This window comes from Xylocopa sonorina, chromosome 1 (assembly GCF_050948175.1).
Source record: "Xylocopa sonorina isolate GNS202 chromosome 1, iyXylSono1_principal, whole genome shotgun sequence".
In the NCBI taxonomy this organism is placed as follows: Eukaryota; Metazoa; Arthropoda; class Insecta; order Hymenoptera; family Apidae; genus Xylocopa; species Xylocopa sonorina.
Window position 1 is genome coordinate 10819834 of NC_135193.1, and position 19155 is coordinate 10838988.

At 46.5% G+C, this 19155-nt stretch overlaps 1 protein-coding gene across 1 annotated transcript; it reads left to right on the plus strand.

Annotated features, from left to right (window-relative positions):
* Positions 1 to 1511: 1511 nt before the first annotated feature.
* Positions 1512 to 17757, plus strand: Gad1 (glutamate decarboxylase). Its single transcript, XM_076907427.1, has 11 exons — positions 1512 to 1515; positions 2328 to 2413; positions 2829 to 2919; positions 5462 to 5698; positions 11245 to 11561; positions 11693 to 11944; positions 12326 to 12393; positions 15657 to 15735; positions 16812 to 16961; positions 17091 to 17285; positions 17378 to 17757. The coding sequence occupies exons 2-11, from the start codon at positions 2357 to 2359 to the stop codon at positions 17549 to 17551; spliced, it is 1620 nt and encodes a 539-aa protein (XP_076763542.1). The 5' UTR covers positions 1512 to 1515; positions 2328 to 2356; the 3' UTR covers positions 17552 to 17757.
* The last annotated feature ends 1398 nt before the right edge of the window (positions 17758 to 19155 follow it).

Genomic DNA, 19155 nt, shown 5'->3' on the forward strand with positions numbered 1-19155 from the left:
GGTGTGTCTGAGGAACGCACGCGAACAGTGCAAGGTGTATCGACCTCGATGACGCGATTATATACACTCGAGAACGGGTAGTTACATCCCTGGCACTTTCTGGGTCTCGCCTTGTCCTCCGCTCTCGCACGAAGGACGGAGGAAGTATTGATTAAATTCACCGTCAGCCATTTTGTCCCGCCATCCGATTGGCTGCCGTCCATTTTGTCCTTCCGACCCTCTCCACCCTCGTCTGCCTCTGTTTCTTCCTCTTCCTCCCTTCGTCGTTCACCCGATGTCCCGCTCCGTTCCCTCTGTTCCCAGTTACAAAGTCCTCAACCCTCTCGTCGAAAACCAGAAACGCGACGCATGCGTCGCGACATTTTCCGCGTAAGAAATCGGCAATCAGATTTTTTCTTCACCCCGTTACGTTATCCGTCGTTGTTCTTCTGTTCGAGAAGACCACCGCCTGGTGCTTAATCTCGGATGGACTGCTGTATCGAGAATGGCGCGATTCCCTCTGGAATCGTTATTAGTCACGTGTACGCTATGAATTCTCCGGCAGGCTTCGTCGGAACAATTCGAATCGGCAGCTCTATCGCTCTAAGAAGAGATACCGAATTCCTTCCCCTCGAGTTCTTCGCAACCAGACTCCTCCGCTACTACGGAATGCGATCTGCATTGTCCCTTTGAGAAAGCTAGCCGATGTATTCCATGCATATCAGAGAGCTCGCTAAAGTCCACCGCCTCGCCTAGCAACAACGGTACATTCGCAGAGAAGCAGACCCACTTTTGTCTTAGCTACGGGCATAATAATTCCGCGCGCTGTCGATGATAGCGTGCAAGCCAAAAGGAGTCCAGGGAGCGGAAAGCAACCCCGATAGGATCCCTCTGTTGCGCGTATCTCGGGTAAAGGGGCGAGCGTGGCAGAGATTTCGCGGCTAAGTAGCTACCCGGGATCCCATCGGTTCCGCGTTACAGTACATTCGTAAACATATAAAAGGGACGGCGCGCAGAAAATCCGTGCGGCGAAAACCGCGCGCGCTGAGCAACCCCGTATCTCTCGGCATACCCACGGCAAAAAGGAAACAGATAAGGGAGAGCGACGAACGATACGTCATACAGCACCCTCTGACGTCAGCGTGACGTTCGAACGGAGATTGGCTGGGGATCGGCACGCCTACAATGCCCACCCCCGTGCACGGTTTCCCTCGGGACGACGTGGCGCGTCGCCACGCCCACGCGAAAACAACCCCCGCCAGCTGGCCACGAGGGGGTGGCTGCGTGGGTTGCGACGAGAGAGAGAAACTGGGTCAGCCAGACTCGAGGCAGGCCGAGTCAGGCCGTGGCTCGAGAGTCGTCCAGGCGTTTTCGGCTCGAAGCAGTCCCTTCGAAACCACCCCGAAGCCCGTCGCCGCTGAAACCAGTCTATCGTCGATCCATCCTTCGAGTCCTTCCACCGACTGGGACAGCTTCATCCCCTGTTCGCGCGAGCGAGACCGACATCTACACCCTTCGAGATATAACAAGGATTTGGTGAGTACGCCCTTGGATACGACACCTTTCGGTTGCACCCCCTTTTTCTTTGTCATCTTGGCGCCTCGTTCTTGCTGGTCACACGATGTATCAAATTCGAGAGGGTTTCGAAGATTCGAGTGTCTTTCGGTGGGGTTGTTGGGAGGCTTGCTTCGATGGAGCTTCGTTGGAGAACCTGGTTACTAGTTTCGTCGAAACCCTGTCGATCGTTCGATAGAATTAATTGATCGCTTTCACGCATTCTCATTCTCGCTTCATTCGTCTTGGTTAGTAAGATCGACACGTACCCACGGATGTAGAAAATTCATTTTATATCGGACCCGTGATAGGTGTACGAATAGTGCGTCCTTGGGTACAGCTGTCTTCTTATCTTTTAACATGAATCGCTAATCGTTGTACAGAGAATTTGACTGAGAACCGCATGATTCTACGCTGGCATATGCCATTTTATTTCTCGTACGATCACCGTCTCGTATTACGGTCTTCAGGGTGCTCTTGTCGCTTACCTCTTTACGCTCCAAGGACCAGTCGATCGGTTCAGAGAGCAACGATACGATTCCCGTGAATCGGGAATTGAGAATTCGATGAAATGCCGGGGCACGAATAAAATCGAGAAAACGAACGAGAATGCTCTCTGTCCATGTTTCTTTGGTCGCTCGGCCCGCAGTGCTCCTTCAGCGTTTAATTCTCGCTTCGCAAGCTGCGCAATTACTATCAAGCTCGCGCTGGATACGAAACGCTAAATAGGCGAAAGAAGCGCGGAATTTCGAGAAGCTTGACACTGAAGCGGACACTGTTGTTGATTGTTGTAGGGACTGAGGCGAGGGGCACAAGCAGAGACATGGACAATGTGCAAATGATCGGCACTAAAATCACAGCGATCAAGGAATACTTATATGTAAGGCATTCCCATCTCGCTGCACGTCATTCATCGTGTCTACCTCTCTCTCTCTCTCTCTCTTTCTCTCTCTTTCTCTCTTTTTCTCTTCAGTTTGATCCTTTATCGCTATTGCAGTCGTAACTTTCTTTTTATTACGCTTCTTTTCCGCTTCTTTTATTGTTCCTTTTACATAGAAGATAATAACCCTTTTTTTATAGTCGTTGCCTGAGGAAACCAAGCTTTGAAGCTTTTATTACCACTACTGCTCTACTACTTTCTTTCGTCGATGGGTTTCCAAGAAGTTTCTTTCTCGTAACTGTTAGCTTTGCACCGTTCGATCAGATTAATTCTAATGGAATGTCAGTAACGTCTGTGATGAATGTTGCTTCACGTGTTCCGAGTTCCAGAGTCAGATTTCTCTTGTCGATTTCAGAATTTCGCCCGGACACACTCACCCACCAGACTAATGAGCTCCGAGAACACGTACTCGCTCTCCAAGGAGCACTGTAACTTGAAATATTCGGGTAAGTCGAATTAAACGATTCTCTTTTGGACTGCTCTTAACTATTAATTACAGCATGTTCTGTGTTTTAACGAACGTTACGCAAAAATATATCGCGAATCTCTGTCGAACACTGTTTTCGAACAAACACCGTATTCTTGCAATATATTATATCTTCTTGCATTTTTCTGCCACTGCTTGTACAAAATTGCATCGATGCACGTTGGTAGTGTAGTTTGGAATCCGAGGAACAACTGCGACGACAAATTTACATCGCATAGAGCAGCCTAGCGTCCCGTTCACGATTCGCGTTCTACTTCGCGTCTGACCACACGTGGACCGTGTCTACTTAGCCTTCCTCCACTGTTTTCTCGCTTCGCCGCGAGGCCAAGCAAATTATTCGCTTTCCATCGCCTGTCCCGTCTCCGAGGGCAGCCATGGCTTCTCGAGAATGAAAACCGGGAGTCACAATATTGTCCTGATTTCGCGAGAGCCGCGGTTCGGAAGGGTGCATAATAATAGAGGATTTAGAATTGGCCTGAAGAGGCTCGCAGCCGACGAGTGGCTGAGGACAGATTACACGCCGCAGAAAGGGCGGAAGGGTTTGTCGTAGACACCCTGTTTGCATTTTGGCAAGTGTCGGCTGCTGATAAGAATAGCTTCCTGACTGAAAATTGAATTTGAACGCGCGTCAAGTTCGATCGATCTTCTGTCTTAACTCTAAAGCGGTTCGATTCTGACAGAGAAATTTCTAGACGAAAGAAGTTCGCGTTTCCTCGAGAATTCGAAGAATCTCGCGTCTTCCTTTCGACTCGTTACTATAAATTAACCCCGTAATCCCGCTTATAAATCGCTGGAACTAATTGCCGCGTGTAACAACCCTCAGGAAGGCGCTTTGATTAAAGGCACGAGCCGAGGGTTCGATGCATCTGGTGCCAGAGGATGTACGAGTTTCGCGTAGCTTAAGCTTCGAGCCAGTAACTCAGACGAGAATCAAAGCTGCACGCTCGCTCCACGCTTATTTCTCGCGCGATTTAACAATAATTATTATCGATCAACATTGGTTACAACAAGCATAGACACTGTCTCTATCCTTCGATTAACCAGAAATCGTGTATTTGCTTTATCCGATCAGTGGGTCCATCGAGAGCGGTATAGAACCTCGAAAAGAGGAGAGTCTGATGGCCTCTTCGAACGTTAGATTGATAGAGCTGGATTAGCTGGAATACAGCCCTTGGAAGCCAGGGATTTCCCTTGTCTAACCATGGGCTCAGCCCGACTCACCGGATGGTTCCACGCTCCCTCGTTTTTTTCCAATTCGATTCTCATTCATCGTTCTCGTGATTATTGAAAAATACACTTATCCCCCTCGAGAGGGCTTCGCACACTCTCTCCTGCCTGAAAACATGATCACCTGTCGCGCGGAACAATTCTTAAATAACGCATTCCGTAGCGAAGCTTTTCTTAAAGTTTGCTACGAGGATCGTCAATTTGTTTCTACGGTAATTTCGCAGTCGGAAATGTTATCGTTGAGACACGGTGGGAAAACAATGACTTTGGAACACAGAAATGCTGAGTCGCTGCTCTGTTTATCCACGGGATCTCCTTAATGCAATGGGAAACGAAGGGTGGTTTATTCGGCGGGATACTTTATGGTTGTTGTGCAACTGGAGGACAGTTCAATCTACCAAGGATTTACCACGAGCATATTGAAATGTCTCGGTGAAGATAATTCGCGGTATCTCTGCCAATGCTGAGCTGAATGTTTTCCATATAAAATTAGAATTCGCGATCGAACCTTTGTCGATTTTTATACAAATATTCCACGAATCTGAAGAAGGTACATAGTAGTTTAGTTATCCCTACACGTGATCGTTTGCATCCTCGTACGGTACGATCGCACAGGCACGCAACTGCATGAAAATTTTTGAACAGCGAAACGAGTCTTACACCGTCGCCAACGTAAAACACGAGGAAGACGACGAAGAGAAAGGCGACGAAGAGGACGGGGAGATGTGAGATGGTGTCATCCCACCAAACAAGTGAGAGTGTGTCAATATAGGTCTATACTTTCAATTGTTTGATGAGGTGAAATCATTCTAATAATTGACGTTTTCTGCGAAGGATGTCGGAGAGGCCGACGGTAGGTCGAAACTGCGCCGCGGGGAGCGTCTACGAAACGGACGCTCGATCAAACGGTATATCAAATCGATCGATGTCGGTGTCGTAGAGAAGATTTCACTTGATTATAACAATTAGAGAGTCACCGTAGACAATTAGCCACCCTTACGGTTACCTCGATCAAGCCTATCTTGATCGATATTCTATGTCACACGTGTTGCAAACATTTCTATTACCCTTGGTATCTTCGAAACTGTTCTATCATCAAATAAGAAAGTGAGAATAGAAACTTTACGCGTTACGAATATAAACGAGAACAATTTGCTAATAGTGATGATTTCGAAGATACCAGGGAAAGGATGTTTCGTAGAATCGGTGAGTAGTACGATTCGAATACTCAGAACGGAACTTCACGCACGCACGTATCATTTTCTTGCTCTCAGATATCCTACCGCACAATGTCGAGGGTTATCCAGCGACCAGGGAGTTCCTGATGAAGGTGGTGGATATTCTGTTGGATTTCATTAAATCAACGAATGACAGAAACGCGAAGGTGTTAGACTTCCATCATCCCTCGGAGATGATACGCCTCCTGGATCTCGAGATCCCCGACACTGGCCTGACTCTCCAGCAACTACTCATCGATTGCTCCACCACCCTCAAGTATCAAGTGAAAACTGGTGAGTCTAGATTACAAACTGTTTTCATCGAATTAAAGAATTAAATGATATCTTTGCAAATGCGAAACGTTAACGAGAGTCACGTCCGATGAAAGAACCGGAGGAAAATTGGGGATGATGTCTCTAGGAGGGAATCGTTTAACACTGCCCTATCGCCGCATTTCCTTGCATCCACGGGGGCGATAAGCCACATAATTTCATATTCAATTTAGCATACGCTCTCGAGGGCGGAGATAAGGTGGCTAGAGACACACCATCCAGCCTTTCCGTCGGTTTCTACCCCACGAATATACACGTTTGTCTCGTGCACGTGATAAACGAGCAAGGGGCACGCGGTAGCTGAAATAAAAAAGACCCCGTATCCTATCTGCTTGCAGCATCTACACGATGAGCTTTTTGCCCCCAAAAAAAAAAAAAACAGGAGAAGATTCATTTTCTCCAAGTGCGATAAAACGTGCATACATTTCGAGTCTTCAACTGCTCGCAATTTTCATAAATTCAAGCTTCTTTTTCAAGAAGAATCGCCCGGCTATGTATTTAATATCCGAGTTCGAATTTCATTTGTTAATCCCCACGTTCAAGTCCCACGTTTCGAAGCCAACGGGATCGCAAGACTGTAGGACGCGTCCTCAAAATCGCGCGCAAAAGCTTTAGTCCTAATCGCGAGTGGGCTCGGTCGAGGAAACGCCGAAAGTCAACCGCAAATCCCCCGCGAAAGTTCGCTATCTCGGTAGGATTCGATTACCAGCTTGAATAGATGCTAATGCACAATGGAAGAGGGCTAACCGAACTTGGGCCAGAAATCAGGCTCGCCTGACGGAGCGACGCTTGTCGATTGCGGAGGACCGTGGCTAGGACGGGCGACGGGACGCCCCCTGTGTATAAAAGGACGCGTGCACGATCTATACGTGCCGACAAAAAGTCGTTATTAGATTATATGCCACGAGATTCCCACCGAGCATCTGACCGGAGCACGGATAACGAACTGTCCTCCCTTCTGCGGTGGAATCGATTGATCGTAGATACGCTGGAAAATATTTTTTTTTTTTTTTTGCTACTGGACGATAACAAGGTCGACGATAGCCTTGTGAATTATGGCACGACGAGAAGAGCAACGATTTTTCGGGCTTCTTAACGGGTGATAATGTTTGTTGAAGAATCGTGGAGGAAAATCTAAATGAAAATTACAAACTGATATCAAGTTTATGTAGATTAACGATGGACTTGAAATTTCCGTTATTACGTATCTGAGTATCGGAGGAAATTAATATTGATTAATGGCAAGATATGCGTGAAGATCTTGATTGATTACCGCACAGCTGGGGTATCGACATTCGTGATTGATTCATGTTTATCGAAGACGACACGCTGTCGATGCGAGACGGACGTAGTATCGCGAAGATCGAACATTTCTACGACCTAAAACCAGGAGGAAGCTTTACAGACTTCTTTTAAGAAGCGCCTTGTCGATATCGATAACAGATGCTCCAGTTGTTTCGACTTGGGAAACTCGAACTCTAACGGAGCAAGAAAATTTGGCACGTGTACAAAACTGGAAATCATTTCCCGTAAAACATACCGGCAGACAGCTGGAAAGTGGCTGAAAAAGGAATCCGCAAAACCAGTCTCTAATTTCCGATCAACGAATCGACGAAGCTGCGCTGTTCTCTTTTCGAGAAAAAAGCGTCGAAATCCGGGAACGGGTGGACTTAAAAAAAAAACCCGTAGGAAAAACAATTGAAACCGCGCTCGTCGCAAAACAGTGTTTGTAGCGTTAGTGCACGTGGCAGCACTGGACCGGGTGGTGAATTCAATAGGATCGGTGTAATTAAGAGCCATTTCTACACGATTTTACCTCGGGTGGGGTCGAGGGAAATAGTAAATAGGGGCGAGCAAGCGGGGGTAGCGGGACCGCACACCCATGGGGTGGTGAACCCTTCGTGAACTTTCGGTGCTAAAGCATCGGGTGCAGCCACCGCGTTGGAATTTAAATTGGTATCGATAGCCAGCCGTGGAATGTGGAAATCGTTTCGTCATGGAACGTAGAAGTTGTTACGTCATACGATAGGCATTCTCGCCATGATATTATAGCGGGGATAACGGAATGCACCTACTGCGGAATCACGATCGTCGAGAAATGCCATTCTTGAGAAAAACGAGCACACTTTTTGCTTCGAAATTAATAAAATTCTGTTAAACGATCGAAATTGAACTTCCCTCGTGTCGAGAAACGTGCTCTTCGATCGTGGTTCGAGGCCAGGTTCGAGAAAACATTCGAAATGCTTTTCTTTCCGAAGATATGATTGATTGCACGGCATTAGCGTTAAGGCAGGGTTACACACTTCTCTTCATAGAAATCCTAAGCCTCGTAATATATTACCAAGATCTGCACCGAGCAGGTTCGCCACGCTTGGTCCCTTTCTCTTTTCCAGACGGGGAAAAGAGGGCAAATTAGTCGGAAAACGATACCCTCCGACGTTGTAATCGCTCGTACGAGCAATCCAGTGAAAGAAACAAATCGTAGAATCTGTCGTGGCGAACGTTCATTTGCGATTTCGTATACGAACCGGAAGAAATAATGAAACGTCGAAGAATTCCGTTGGAATCCCGTGGGTTGAACAGAAAAACGAAATTAATTCACGCGAAAGCAGAGAACGAAAAAAGATTGCCTCCCATTAGTTTTAAGAGACCAGCTCCTATTTTGCCATTACTTCGCGGTAATGGAGAAGAGTCTAAGGGGATCCGGTTCGAAAATCCCTCGCAGCTTCCTGCAGAATTAACATACTCTTAAATCTGCATAATACGCCGACCTGCCAAGCTTATCTCGATCCGCACGTTGCACTCGTGTTTGTCTCTCCTATCTTCCTACAAATCTACACACAAACGAAAAACGAGAGCGCCACCCCCTATGCATTCCATCATTGTTACAGCCGCATTCAGAACCTTTAAAATATTGTCATGATTTTCAGAGCACGTACAATCTCTCCTCGAAAACTTTCTTCCCTTCGCGAGGCTTACGATCGGGCCCTTCGGCCTCATTCGTCCAATCTCCTAGCTACGTTCATTCGTTTCCGTCATCTCGGGATTCGTTCGTCGCAGTTTCAATTCCCAGACAATTCCGCGAGAATCCAGAAGGCGACGAACGGTCGGAACTTTTTCAATTTGTCCCGAATGACACGACGAGACTCTCCACGCGAAATAGTTCCCGCTGCGCCCGCGATGCATCCAGCGATTTGCATAATACAGAATCGGGTTATCTCGCGCCGGTTCCACGGGACAGTTTGTTTTTTTCTCCGCATCGCGCGATCGTTTGAGAGCCTCTGCAAACAATCTAGTCGCTCAGCGACGCGTGTGACGCGCAAAATGCGGGCGATTCGGACCATCGACCCTCCGCCACCCTTGGCTGAACCACCGGAGCCCGATACTCGTGGAAAAACCGGTGGGGTGAGAGGGTGAAAGGGAGACGTCTTGCAGCTCACCCCAGAACCGGACGCGCGGCACGATCCACGGACCAAGATAATTGCGAATAACACTGCGACAAACGGACGAGATACCGCCGTCCGATAACGCGTTTGCGGGGTGGCTACTTTTCTATCGCGATCTGTATATACCCGTGTACCACCAGGAGATTCTTGGTGTGTGGGTGACGAGCTTGATGGGTCGTGGATAGAAAAATGTCTGCTCTGTTCGATACGTTTTTTACGCCCTTCTGCGCTGGAACGGCGACTCTCACTCGTCGAGATGTTTCGCGTGGCAACTTTGTTTATACTGAATTTCGTTATCTCTAGTTGATAGAAGCGAAGTATTGGTTCGAGGATAAGGTCCCTTAGGCTGTTTATTAGTAACTTCGGTTGGAAAGTGACATTGTGACGTAAATTGGGGATTAAGATAAGATTCATCTACTGTAGTCGAGCACACGTGTCGCGAAATTTCGCACGATTCCTTTTATGGTTTTAACGCGAGTTTCATTTTTAATTGACCAGAAACTTATGTGGTAGAGCCAGTGTAAACAGTGATGACGTATCAGGTGTGAGAAATAGAAAAATTGGTGTAATAGACAGTGAATCTGGAAGTAACAGCGATGACCTACAAAATTCCGGCACTTCAAAATGCCTTGGTAAGTGTTTTGTAAGATATTACAATTATACAGAACTCGAACTACGATAGTTATATTTTTCAAAACGTAATAACAGATAATATGTCAAAATATAACACTTTCGTATGTCAATTTTTATATAAATTCATTTACGGGCGAAATCGTCTCAAGTTTCACCGCCACCCAACCGAAAAAGTCGTCGAGCGCAAGGGTTTGATCGCCCAAAGTTCTTCTCTTGCTTCCATTCTAATAAAATATATTAAACTTTGAGGAATCGTAAAGATTTTGTCGTAAGAATGGAACAATACTTTATTTCGACCGATTCTGAACGATAACCAAAGTTCACTGCCTAGAAAATCCAGAAGCTAGTACTCCAGATGTGCCAAGGGGAACATTTAGCCCCCGATAGACGGGAATCATACGTCAATCACTACGTAATACCGTGAGATTAAAACGTCCAGCCGCCACCCTCGAAATTCTCATTCACGTCTTTGGTCTTTACCACTCGTGAGGCAGCGGCTTCCTAGAAACGTAACATAACTCTGGAGGTCTCGGCTCTGTGTATGCTGGACTGGTTATCAAAGGTTCCGAGGATATCGCGCACCCAGGGGAAAAAGTCTTTTCGCGGCCGGATATTCAATAGAGTGGATCCATCAATTCTCGGGATCAAGGGATCTACGTTATTTTAGAGAACGATAGGATAGAAGTTCGAGGGGTGGGCAAAAATCCTGCATCCTGGGGAACATAAATTTCAAGCAAATATCGCGCTTACTTATATATTATTCCAGAGCGAATGAATATTCTGCGCTGAATTTGAACTAATAAACGAAAGATTTCAGTGTTAATAACAAACTGATAAAATGGTTCGCGATAAGATTAATTACCGACTAGAGGGATTAAAATACAAGCCCAACGCGACATAGCAATGTGCTACGCGTACGAGAAACAAGAGAATCCCAGCACTTGTTCTCCCCCCAGACGCATCAGAAGGCAGACTCCCATCGAACAGAAGCATTAACCCTGATCCTGGCGCGATGTTCACCAGAGCGGATGACAACGTACTCAGCGAGCGGCTTAAAGCTCTCTTCCCGCTTTCTATCCGCGTGCCTTTAACCTCCGTCCGCGTACCTTCGCCGCCACGAATGCCGCTATATAATTTTTGGCCACGTGCCACGTCAGTGTTATTAATTACCCAGCCATTAGACGCCACCTTCGAACAATCACGACAGTCGCAAGGGAGTCAGAGGACCACCCTTGATTTATAGTGGAAACAATTCATTTCAACGCCACCTATTTCTCGCGGCGAAAGGATTGATATATGTACAATGCGGAGCTTTGATTTTAACCTAACAACACAGCCGCCTGCTGACTCTCAGACATCGCTACCAATTGTATATAATACTTGCGGCTTTTAACCAAACGATATTTGTTCCGTTTTCATTCTCCTCAGGTCATCCTCACTTCTTCAATCAACTATCCTGCGGCCTCGATCTCGTCTCGATGGCTGGCGAATGGCTGACGGCCACGGCGAACACGAACATGTTCACCTATGAAATCGCGCCGGTGTTCATACTGATGGAACACGTGGTGCTTCAAAAGATGAGGGAGCTCATCGGCTGGAGCGGCGGCGATTCCATTCTTGCTCCAGGAGGCTCCATCAGCAATCTCTACGCCTTCCTTGCTGCCAGACACAAAATGTTCCCCCAGTACAAAGAACGCGGCCTATCCGCCATCGGCGGACAGCTGGTTATGTTCACGTCTGACCAGGCACGTTTCGTACTACTTACACCTACTTCCTCGTATCGCGCGTCGAATTGTCGCTTCCATTTCGCTCGACGAGTAACCTGTAAAAGAACATTTATACGTTTTATATGTGGTTTCGTTGATTTGTCGAACAGTGTCATTATTCTGTGAAATCGTGCGCCGCTGTCTGCGGACTGGGAACGGACAACTGCGTTATGGTGCCCAGCGACGAACGGGGTCGCATCATCCCTTCGAAACTGGAGGAACTGATCGTAGAACGCAAGGCTAGAGGACACATCCCATTCTTCGTGAACGCCACCGCTGGAACGACCGTCATCGGTGCATTCGATCCTATCCCAGAAATCGCTGACATCTGCCAGAGACACCAGCTCTGGCTGCACATCGACGTGAGTGAAATCAAAATAATTTTATTAATAAACTCTTGCTCTTAAAACACGATCGATACACAATTTCTACAAAGTGCAAGATACGTTTTAATCGGAAGCGATCGAGGATGAAAGTGTTTCGAAGTTAAAAAGAAGGATAGCAGAGATTTCCACTTAGCCAGACAGCTTATTCAAATCGGTTCAGCGTGCGAACGATAAATGCCAAACGCGTAAGAGCCTTAGCGTAAATAATAAATGTGAGAAGCGCCGTGTAGTCGAAGGGCAGTCTCGCTGGTTAAATTAGGGGGAAATTCGGAAAATCTGGGCTTTACGAGTCAACGGTTACAAAGTCTATAGTATTACTCTTTTAATTCTATTGTCTGATACGATATTTCTTCGCAGGCGGCTTGGGGTGGTGGACTGCTTCTCTCGAGAAGATACAGGCACCCAAGATTGACAGGCATCGAGCGGTGAGTGAAATAACGAAACGTCTTTTCGAAATTATTTTCCATTGAGAGCATGCAGCACGCTCGCCCTTAACAGCTTCAACTTTCCCGTTGACGCGCCTCTTTTCGATCAACCAGAAACACCTCCACATGTGCCCTACAGAAGGGTGGCCTAATCCTCCCGTACTTTATAGTTTATTGAGGCTTAGTTTGATGGAGTCACTCAGAATGAAAGTAGAGAGTACACACGTTCACAACGGACAGAATCGATAAAATGTCCTTTGAAAGTATTCAAAACGAGAGTAAGAAACTTCGAACAGGAAAGCTACTTCGCGTGAGAATGAAATAGAAAGTCAGTAGAAATTGGCATAACCGCGATTGTTCGCTAGCACCAAGGATATTCAATCTTGCTGTTACTCGATATAATACTTTCGCGTAGCTGTTAAAAGTTGACGTTAGGCGGATGAATTAATTGACGCGGAAAGGAATATACCTGCCGGCTATTTCCGGACAGTGTCGTAATCCGTAAAATCGTAGGGCGATGGAAAGGAGTGACTCCTGTCCTGGACACATGCGAACTTTCGCATACACAGCGACGGAGGCGAGCTGATGCCCGACCCCTCGCGCTGCAATGGGGGTCAGGGATAGGCCGATTCGGGGGTAGTTCAGATGGGGTTGGCGAGATTAATCCACGATTTGCATCCGGCCGCATCTGCTCCCTTCATTCAACGGCAGACAGTCCGTGACCCGAAAAAACTGGCACGAGGTCCGCTCGGGAAATGATTTTCTGGCTAAAAGTCGCCGCTTCGGTGAGATATCAAGTACCACGGCCATTCCTTCCGCATCACGGAATTTATTCAAACATCCTCCGTGACATATTAATAACACACGCGGTAGAAAATCTATGAACAATGGATCCCACGTATATCCGCCTCCCACGCAGGATAAAATTCTCTCAGGCTGAAAATGCTCCCGTTTCACGATTACGTATCACAAGTTTTCACGGTACGAACGTTCGCACAATGGAGCGGACGAGGTTCCCAAAAAGGACTGATTAAATCGTCGATCTTGACGAGGCGCGGTCTCAATCACCGAACGCTCAGCTACCCTATCGACGTTTCCCGTTTCGTCGCCGTTTCCTGCCTAAGCGGACTGTACCCCAGGACTTCCTTCCTGTGAAGGTCTTGATTAAAATGGCAAACGAAAAGTCCGAAGGACGAGCAACAGCTGGAACAGTTCCCTGGAGCGCATTTGCAGAACAGAACTCTCCTCTTTATATATCGACGCGGCGTCGCGCCGCGCGGCATCGTACCGTGCCTTCCGCGGGACTGAAATAAAAGACCGTGCCTCGACAATGCTGGATTAAACTCGTACAAAGGGAACAGCTTCCCTCATTCTCTCGTTGTCTGTCTTCTCTGTCAACCCCCTCCGCTCCCCCTCCATCCTTGTTTCTCCTTCGAACGAGCGCGGGTGCAGAGCATCCGAAAAGAGGGACAGAAAGAAAAGGAAATCGTGATTTCGACGTCGCGACAAAGTCAGAAATGATTACGCATAAAAGGTCCTCGGAACGAGCAAAGTCCACGAGCGGAAGCGAAGCCGAAAGTTCGCGTCCTTCCCTCTTCGTCGCGCGCGTACCCGCGTCTCGCGAACCCTTCGTGAAAATTCTTTCTACGCGTACGCTGTTCTGAATTACACGGAGAATTCTCCATTCCCAAGAGCACGATTATCTCGTCGTTCTCTTTCCACGATCGTCAAAGACCAGTTAGCGTTTTAATGGAAAGAGGAAGCGATAGAGGTAGTGGGTAACTCGAAGATATTCTCCCTTGAATTTTCCATCAGCTGTTTTCGAGGTCGTCGCGTTAATTTCTCTTCGTCAATGGATAATGAGTTTGACAGTTTCGATTCGCGAGCAGCTACACTTTTCCTGGAACAGCCTCCTTTTCCACGCGCACGAAGGGCGGGGGAAGGATAATTAGCAACCCTCGTAATATATATTGCGCGGCTTTTGGGGTTGGCACCTAGGACGAATTTAAGAGTGAACGGAGGGGTACTGCACGCGCCAGCCCCAGCTGTGAATCGCATTAATCACTCGAGCTTTATGCGCAGACATTATGCATACTCTTAACGATAGCTTTGTAACCGATAGAAAATCAGAACGCGCACAGCGAAACCTTCCTTTAATTTCTCTCACACTCGAACCCGTTCGAACTACGATACGAATTGTTCGCTTAATTTAACATTTAAGCGAGATACAACGAGTCGAGTGAAATTATAATAGACGCGAAGATAATATCGTGAAGTTCGTTCGTGAAGTACTCGAAACATGGAATGGTGTAACCACTCGAAAACGTTGCGCTGATACAACAGCACGATAAACTGGTACGCTGAAGAGGATGCAGAAGAGTGACTAATGGCAAACGGCTGTCGCCGACACGAATCTCTTTTCCTGGCCTCGAGTACCCTCGCATCATCCGCAGCGCAGTCAACAGACAGTAGGGACACTGTCGCGATATATGTGTCACTTGCCAAGTATCGATAACGTTTGTCACGGAGTGCTCGTCTGTGCGCGAATGTTCGATTCTACTTGAACCAGCAACATCATCAGAGATCCATAGAATCCATGCAATTATTATGTATATTATGCATAGTGAATGATACGCTGATACTTATCGATTATCGTTCCATTTCTGAGGCGTCGTTTTAAAATATCTTCTACGGAAGATAAAGACGACGTCTGTAAAGACGATTAAAAATATTATTTTATACGCGATCACGAATGTACTAGTAACGCAAGCGACACTTGTTGAACGTCTCGAGCGCAAATTAGCGTCAAGTAGTACAGAGGTACTCGCAATTTGCCGCGGCAAGGATTAAGAAGGGTTAAGAGTTTTTACCGCGTGGGTGTGTCTCTTAGGAGTAGAGTAGAGGGTTAGATCCAATCCCGTGGCTATATTAATAGCTCTTCTCTCGAATTGATGGACCCCCGTGTGCACCAGGAAGGGAAGATAACTCATATTTTATCCCCCATTGGTCCCAGTGGGAGTGGATAACCGTTTGACGACCAGCTGAGCTCGTTCGCCTTTTTCACCCACCTTCGTGTGACTATCCGCGACAGGTTCCCGATAAAATCTGTTCGAGCGACATTTTTCCATTCATTATCCCCTGTCGCTGAATTGAAACAGCTTTCAATAGATTCTCGTTTAATTTCTCTGTTCCTTAACGAGGCACGTTTCATGGTATCGGTGTAGTCGTCACACTCGTATACGAGGATATGTAAATGTTCGCAGAGCCGACTCAGTGACATGGAATCCGCACAAACTGATGGGAGCGTTGCTTCAGTGCTCGACGATCCACTTCAAGGAGGACGTAAGTCTGCAAACATAATTCTAACACCTATCGCGCGTACCCGCCGTTTCACGATGTACTCTCGCGAACTATCTCGTACGCGAGCAACGCGTCGGTCGTACGTGCAAATCGACAGACCCGGGATCGTGAACCGTGAGCGAAATTCCGGTCTCCTGGAAGGAAGGGTGATGACACACAACAGTAGCTGCATTCCGAGGGGCTAGACGTACACGTCGGAACGCAGCACTGCAGGAATTTAATTAAACTAAGAGATAACATATGTTGCCGAGCGTAGTACGACGGCCCGCTACGGGAGGGTATATCCCCCCCACGCCTGCGTGGTTATTGCTAGCTCAGAACTTCCCCTTCGGATATTAAAATTCCGTGCACCGGCTGCCGCAAGAACGTTACGAGGGCGATTCCATCCGGTTCTTTCGCTCTTCTTAATATCGTTATTCCTGTAGAGGCGGGAAAAACGTGTTCGAGGGATTTCGAGCGAAACAGTCGATCCGATTTGTTGGAAGAAACAGTCAAAATTGCGAATCGTTCGCGCTGTCTGCTTCGAATTCGAAGCGTGAAACAATCCGTGGCACTTGTACGTTCTAGATTGTCTAAATTTAAGTATATCTCGCGGAGAAATGCGTATTGTCTCGTTCGCAATTTCCTTGTACCCCGTACGTGGAAAGAAGTTAACGAACGATCGTAACAAACGGACGTTCAACGCGAAGCTCTCAATGAAAGTTTTGCGACACGGCACGCGAAGGATCGTGGAATCGTACGCGCTGTACAATGGCGACAGGTAGGATGGCGGGACACCAGACGCCATTTTGTAAATTCGATATCCCTCAGTTTCCCTCTTGCTGCGCATGAGTTGAGCTCCCATATCGACCGGGACCCGTCTCACCGTTTGTTCCTTTTCGCGCCTGTCAATCAGGAAACTTTTCCAAACGCGGCTCGAAACCCCTCATTGTGGATCCCGTAGAATGGACAGTGGAAACGAGAGGGAAACGCGAAGGGGGGTAAAAAAAAAAATGAACAACGAACGGGACGACGCTTGGCTGCCGTCCGCTCGACGCATCCGCTTCTTTATTTTCCAGGGATTGTTGATTAGCTGCAACCAAATGTCCGCCGAGTATTTGTTCATGACTGACAAGCTGTACGACGTGAAGTACGACACCGGGGACAAAGTGATTCAATGCGGGCGTCATAACGACATTTTCAAGCTCTGGTTGCAATGGCGAGCCAAGGTAAACAGACACGACGATCGCATGGTAATGGATAACGGCTGACTGAAATTATTCTTGGCTTGTGGGACTTGTGAGATTTAAGAGGAGACGATTTCGAAGAGACGAAGCTTGGCGTTTGTTCTGATACAGGGTACAGAAGGGTTCGAGAAGCACATGGATCGGCTGATGGAACTTTCGGAGTACATGGTCAGGAGGATCAAACAGATGCCCGACAAGTATTACCTGATACTGGAACCTGAAATGGTGAACGTTTGCTTCTGGTATCTGCCCACGCGCGTTAGGAACATGCAACACGGTCCGGAGAGGATCAAGATCCTTGCAGACGTGAGATGAACTTCAGCTTACGAGATAATCGTCGTAATCCTTCTATTATATCACTTAAAATAGGAGGACAAGAAAATGTTATCTGTTCGCAGATCTGTCCCATTCTGAAAGGCCGAATGATGCAAGCTGGCACGTTGATGGTCGGATACCAACCGGACGATCGACGGCCCAACTTCTTCAGGAACATCATCTCGAGCGCCGCGGTCACAGAGGCGGACGTCGACTTCCTGCTGGCAGAAATGGACCGGTTAGGCCACGATCTGTAAGAAACCTGCCTGTTCTAATCGGTTGCACAATCAGCTGCTTAACCGCGGCTGACTATATCGCGACGAAAGTAATTTCCTGCTGATATTAGAAGTTCATTGACGAGCAGGAAAACCGCGTCGCGTTTCCATTACGTGTACAAAAATCCGGAGGCCAAGTTCGAGACTCGCATTCATGGTTAACTAACTTAAGCAACTAGCATCGACTCTCGCCTGTCGCTCGACGAACGAACGAAGTTGAAGATAAATCCTCTTCGAGTTGGAAATCGTCGAGAGGCGAGAGTCGTCACATTGAATCATCGTAGCACGATAAACGCTTCTTCAGCATATTACGAAAACAGCTACCGAAAGATCGAAGGATACTCATAGCAAGTAAGTTCTCTAGGTGTAAGCGTACAGCACATCCGCGAAACGAAGAATCAAGTTACAAAGCTCTAGCGTCGCTTCCGGCCGTAAATGTTACTAGTTTTCATTCCTCAACGCTAAACGTACTCGCTAGAGGAGGGAAAAAAGGAAGGCGGAGATGTAGCAACGATGCGTTTCATCGACGTCACAAACTGAAGCAATAGTAACATACGAGTTAACCGCGCATATAGCGATCGAGTTCTGTTTCAATTGAGTTTAATTTCTTAATCGAGATACACGCACGTTCCAACGGTTAGCTGCGTTTCGTTTCGACACACGAAAGACTTCACGCTTTAGATTCGATAGGAAGAAAATCGGGGTTAGGCGATTTCATATGATATTATTAAAAATGATTGAGTTTGACAGGAGAACGAGAAAGAGATCGTGCGTTACAAGAATTTCTATGAACATTCGAAGGAAACGAACAGACGAATGAATTTCTTCTCTTTCTTCGAGAGAACAGGTCGGATGTATAAAAGAATATTTTTACTTGGAACGGTACACTATTAAATCACGTAGGGAATAAACTTAGCTCTTAATTTCCCGCTTAGAGAATATAATTGATGCTGTGCGTTGCTTTGTTGAGAGATTAAATGAATTCGTTATATATCGATGGTTTGCGAAACTTTAACGTAAAGAGGAGAACGGCCTGCATCCATTATATACAAATGTACGTACGTTATTATTTACTAATGAAGAATTTCACTGAACGGAGAGTAATATTTATTAATATATATATATAGAGAGAGAGAAAAAACTTAAAAAAAAGTATAAATGTATTAAAAAAAAAAGTATAAATATATGAAGAACAAAGCGTATATTATATATATATAAATATATATATATATATATTTAGCGTTGAAGTTTTAAAATACAAAACACAAACCCATGAAAGTACATGCTTTTTCAAGTATTCGTGCGAACGGTTGTCATTTAGTTCGTCGATTACCTTTATATACACACCGTTGGAAATTGATCTGATTACGGTTAAATCTTGTTAGGGATTAGTTTGGTAGTTTACGAACACTTTTCGTCCCACACGACACTCTTTAGAACCCTATCGATCGTTAGCCAGTCATTTCTCATACGTTGATTTCATTTCGTCGATACGATTTAATGTAAAATTTAAACGAAACACGGGAGTAAACCGTAAAAACGAGAGATCACTTTATTTTTAGATGAACAGTTACGATACTTTTGCC

Coding starts and splice junctions, on each gene's coding strand:
- Gad1 (XM_076907427.1), top strand. CDS start 2,357: ATGGACAATGTGCAAATGATCGGCACTAAAATCACAGCGATCAAGGAA. Junction 11,562..11,692: donor TTATGTTCACGTCTGACCAG/GCACGTTTCGTA, acceptor TTTGTCGAACAG/TGTCATTATTCTGTGAAATC. Junction 15,736..16,811: donor CGATCCACTTCAAGGAGGAC/GTAAGTCTGCAA, acceptor TTTATTTTCCAG/GGATTGTTGATTAGCTGCAA.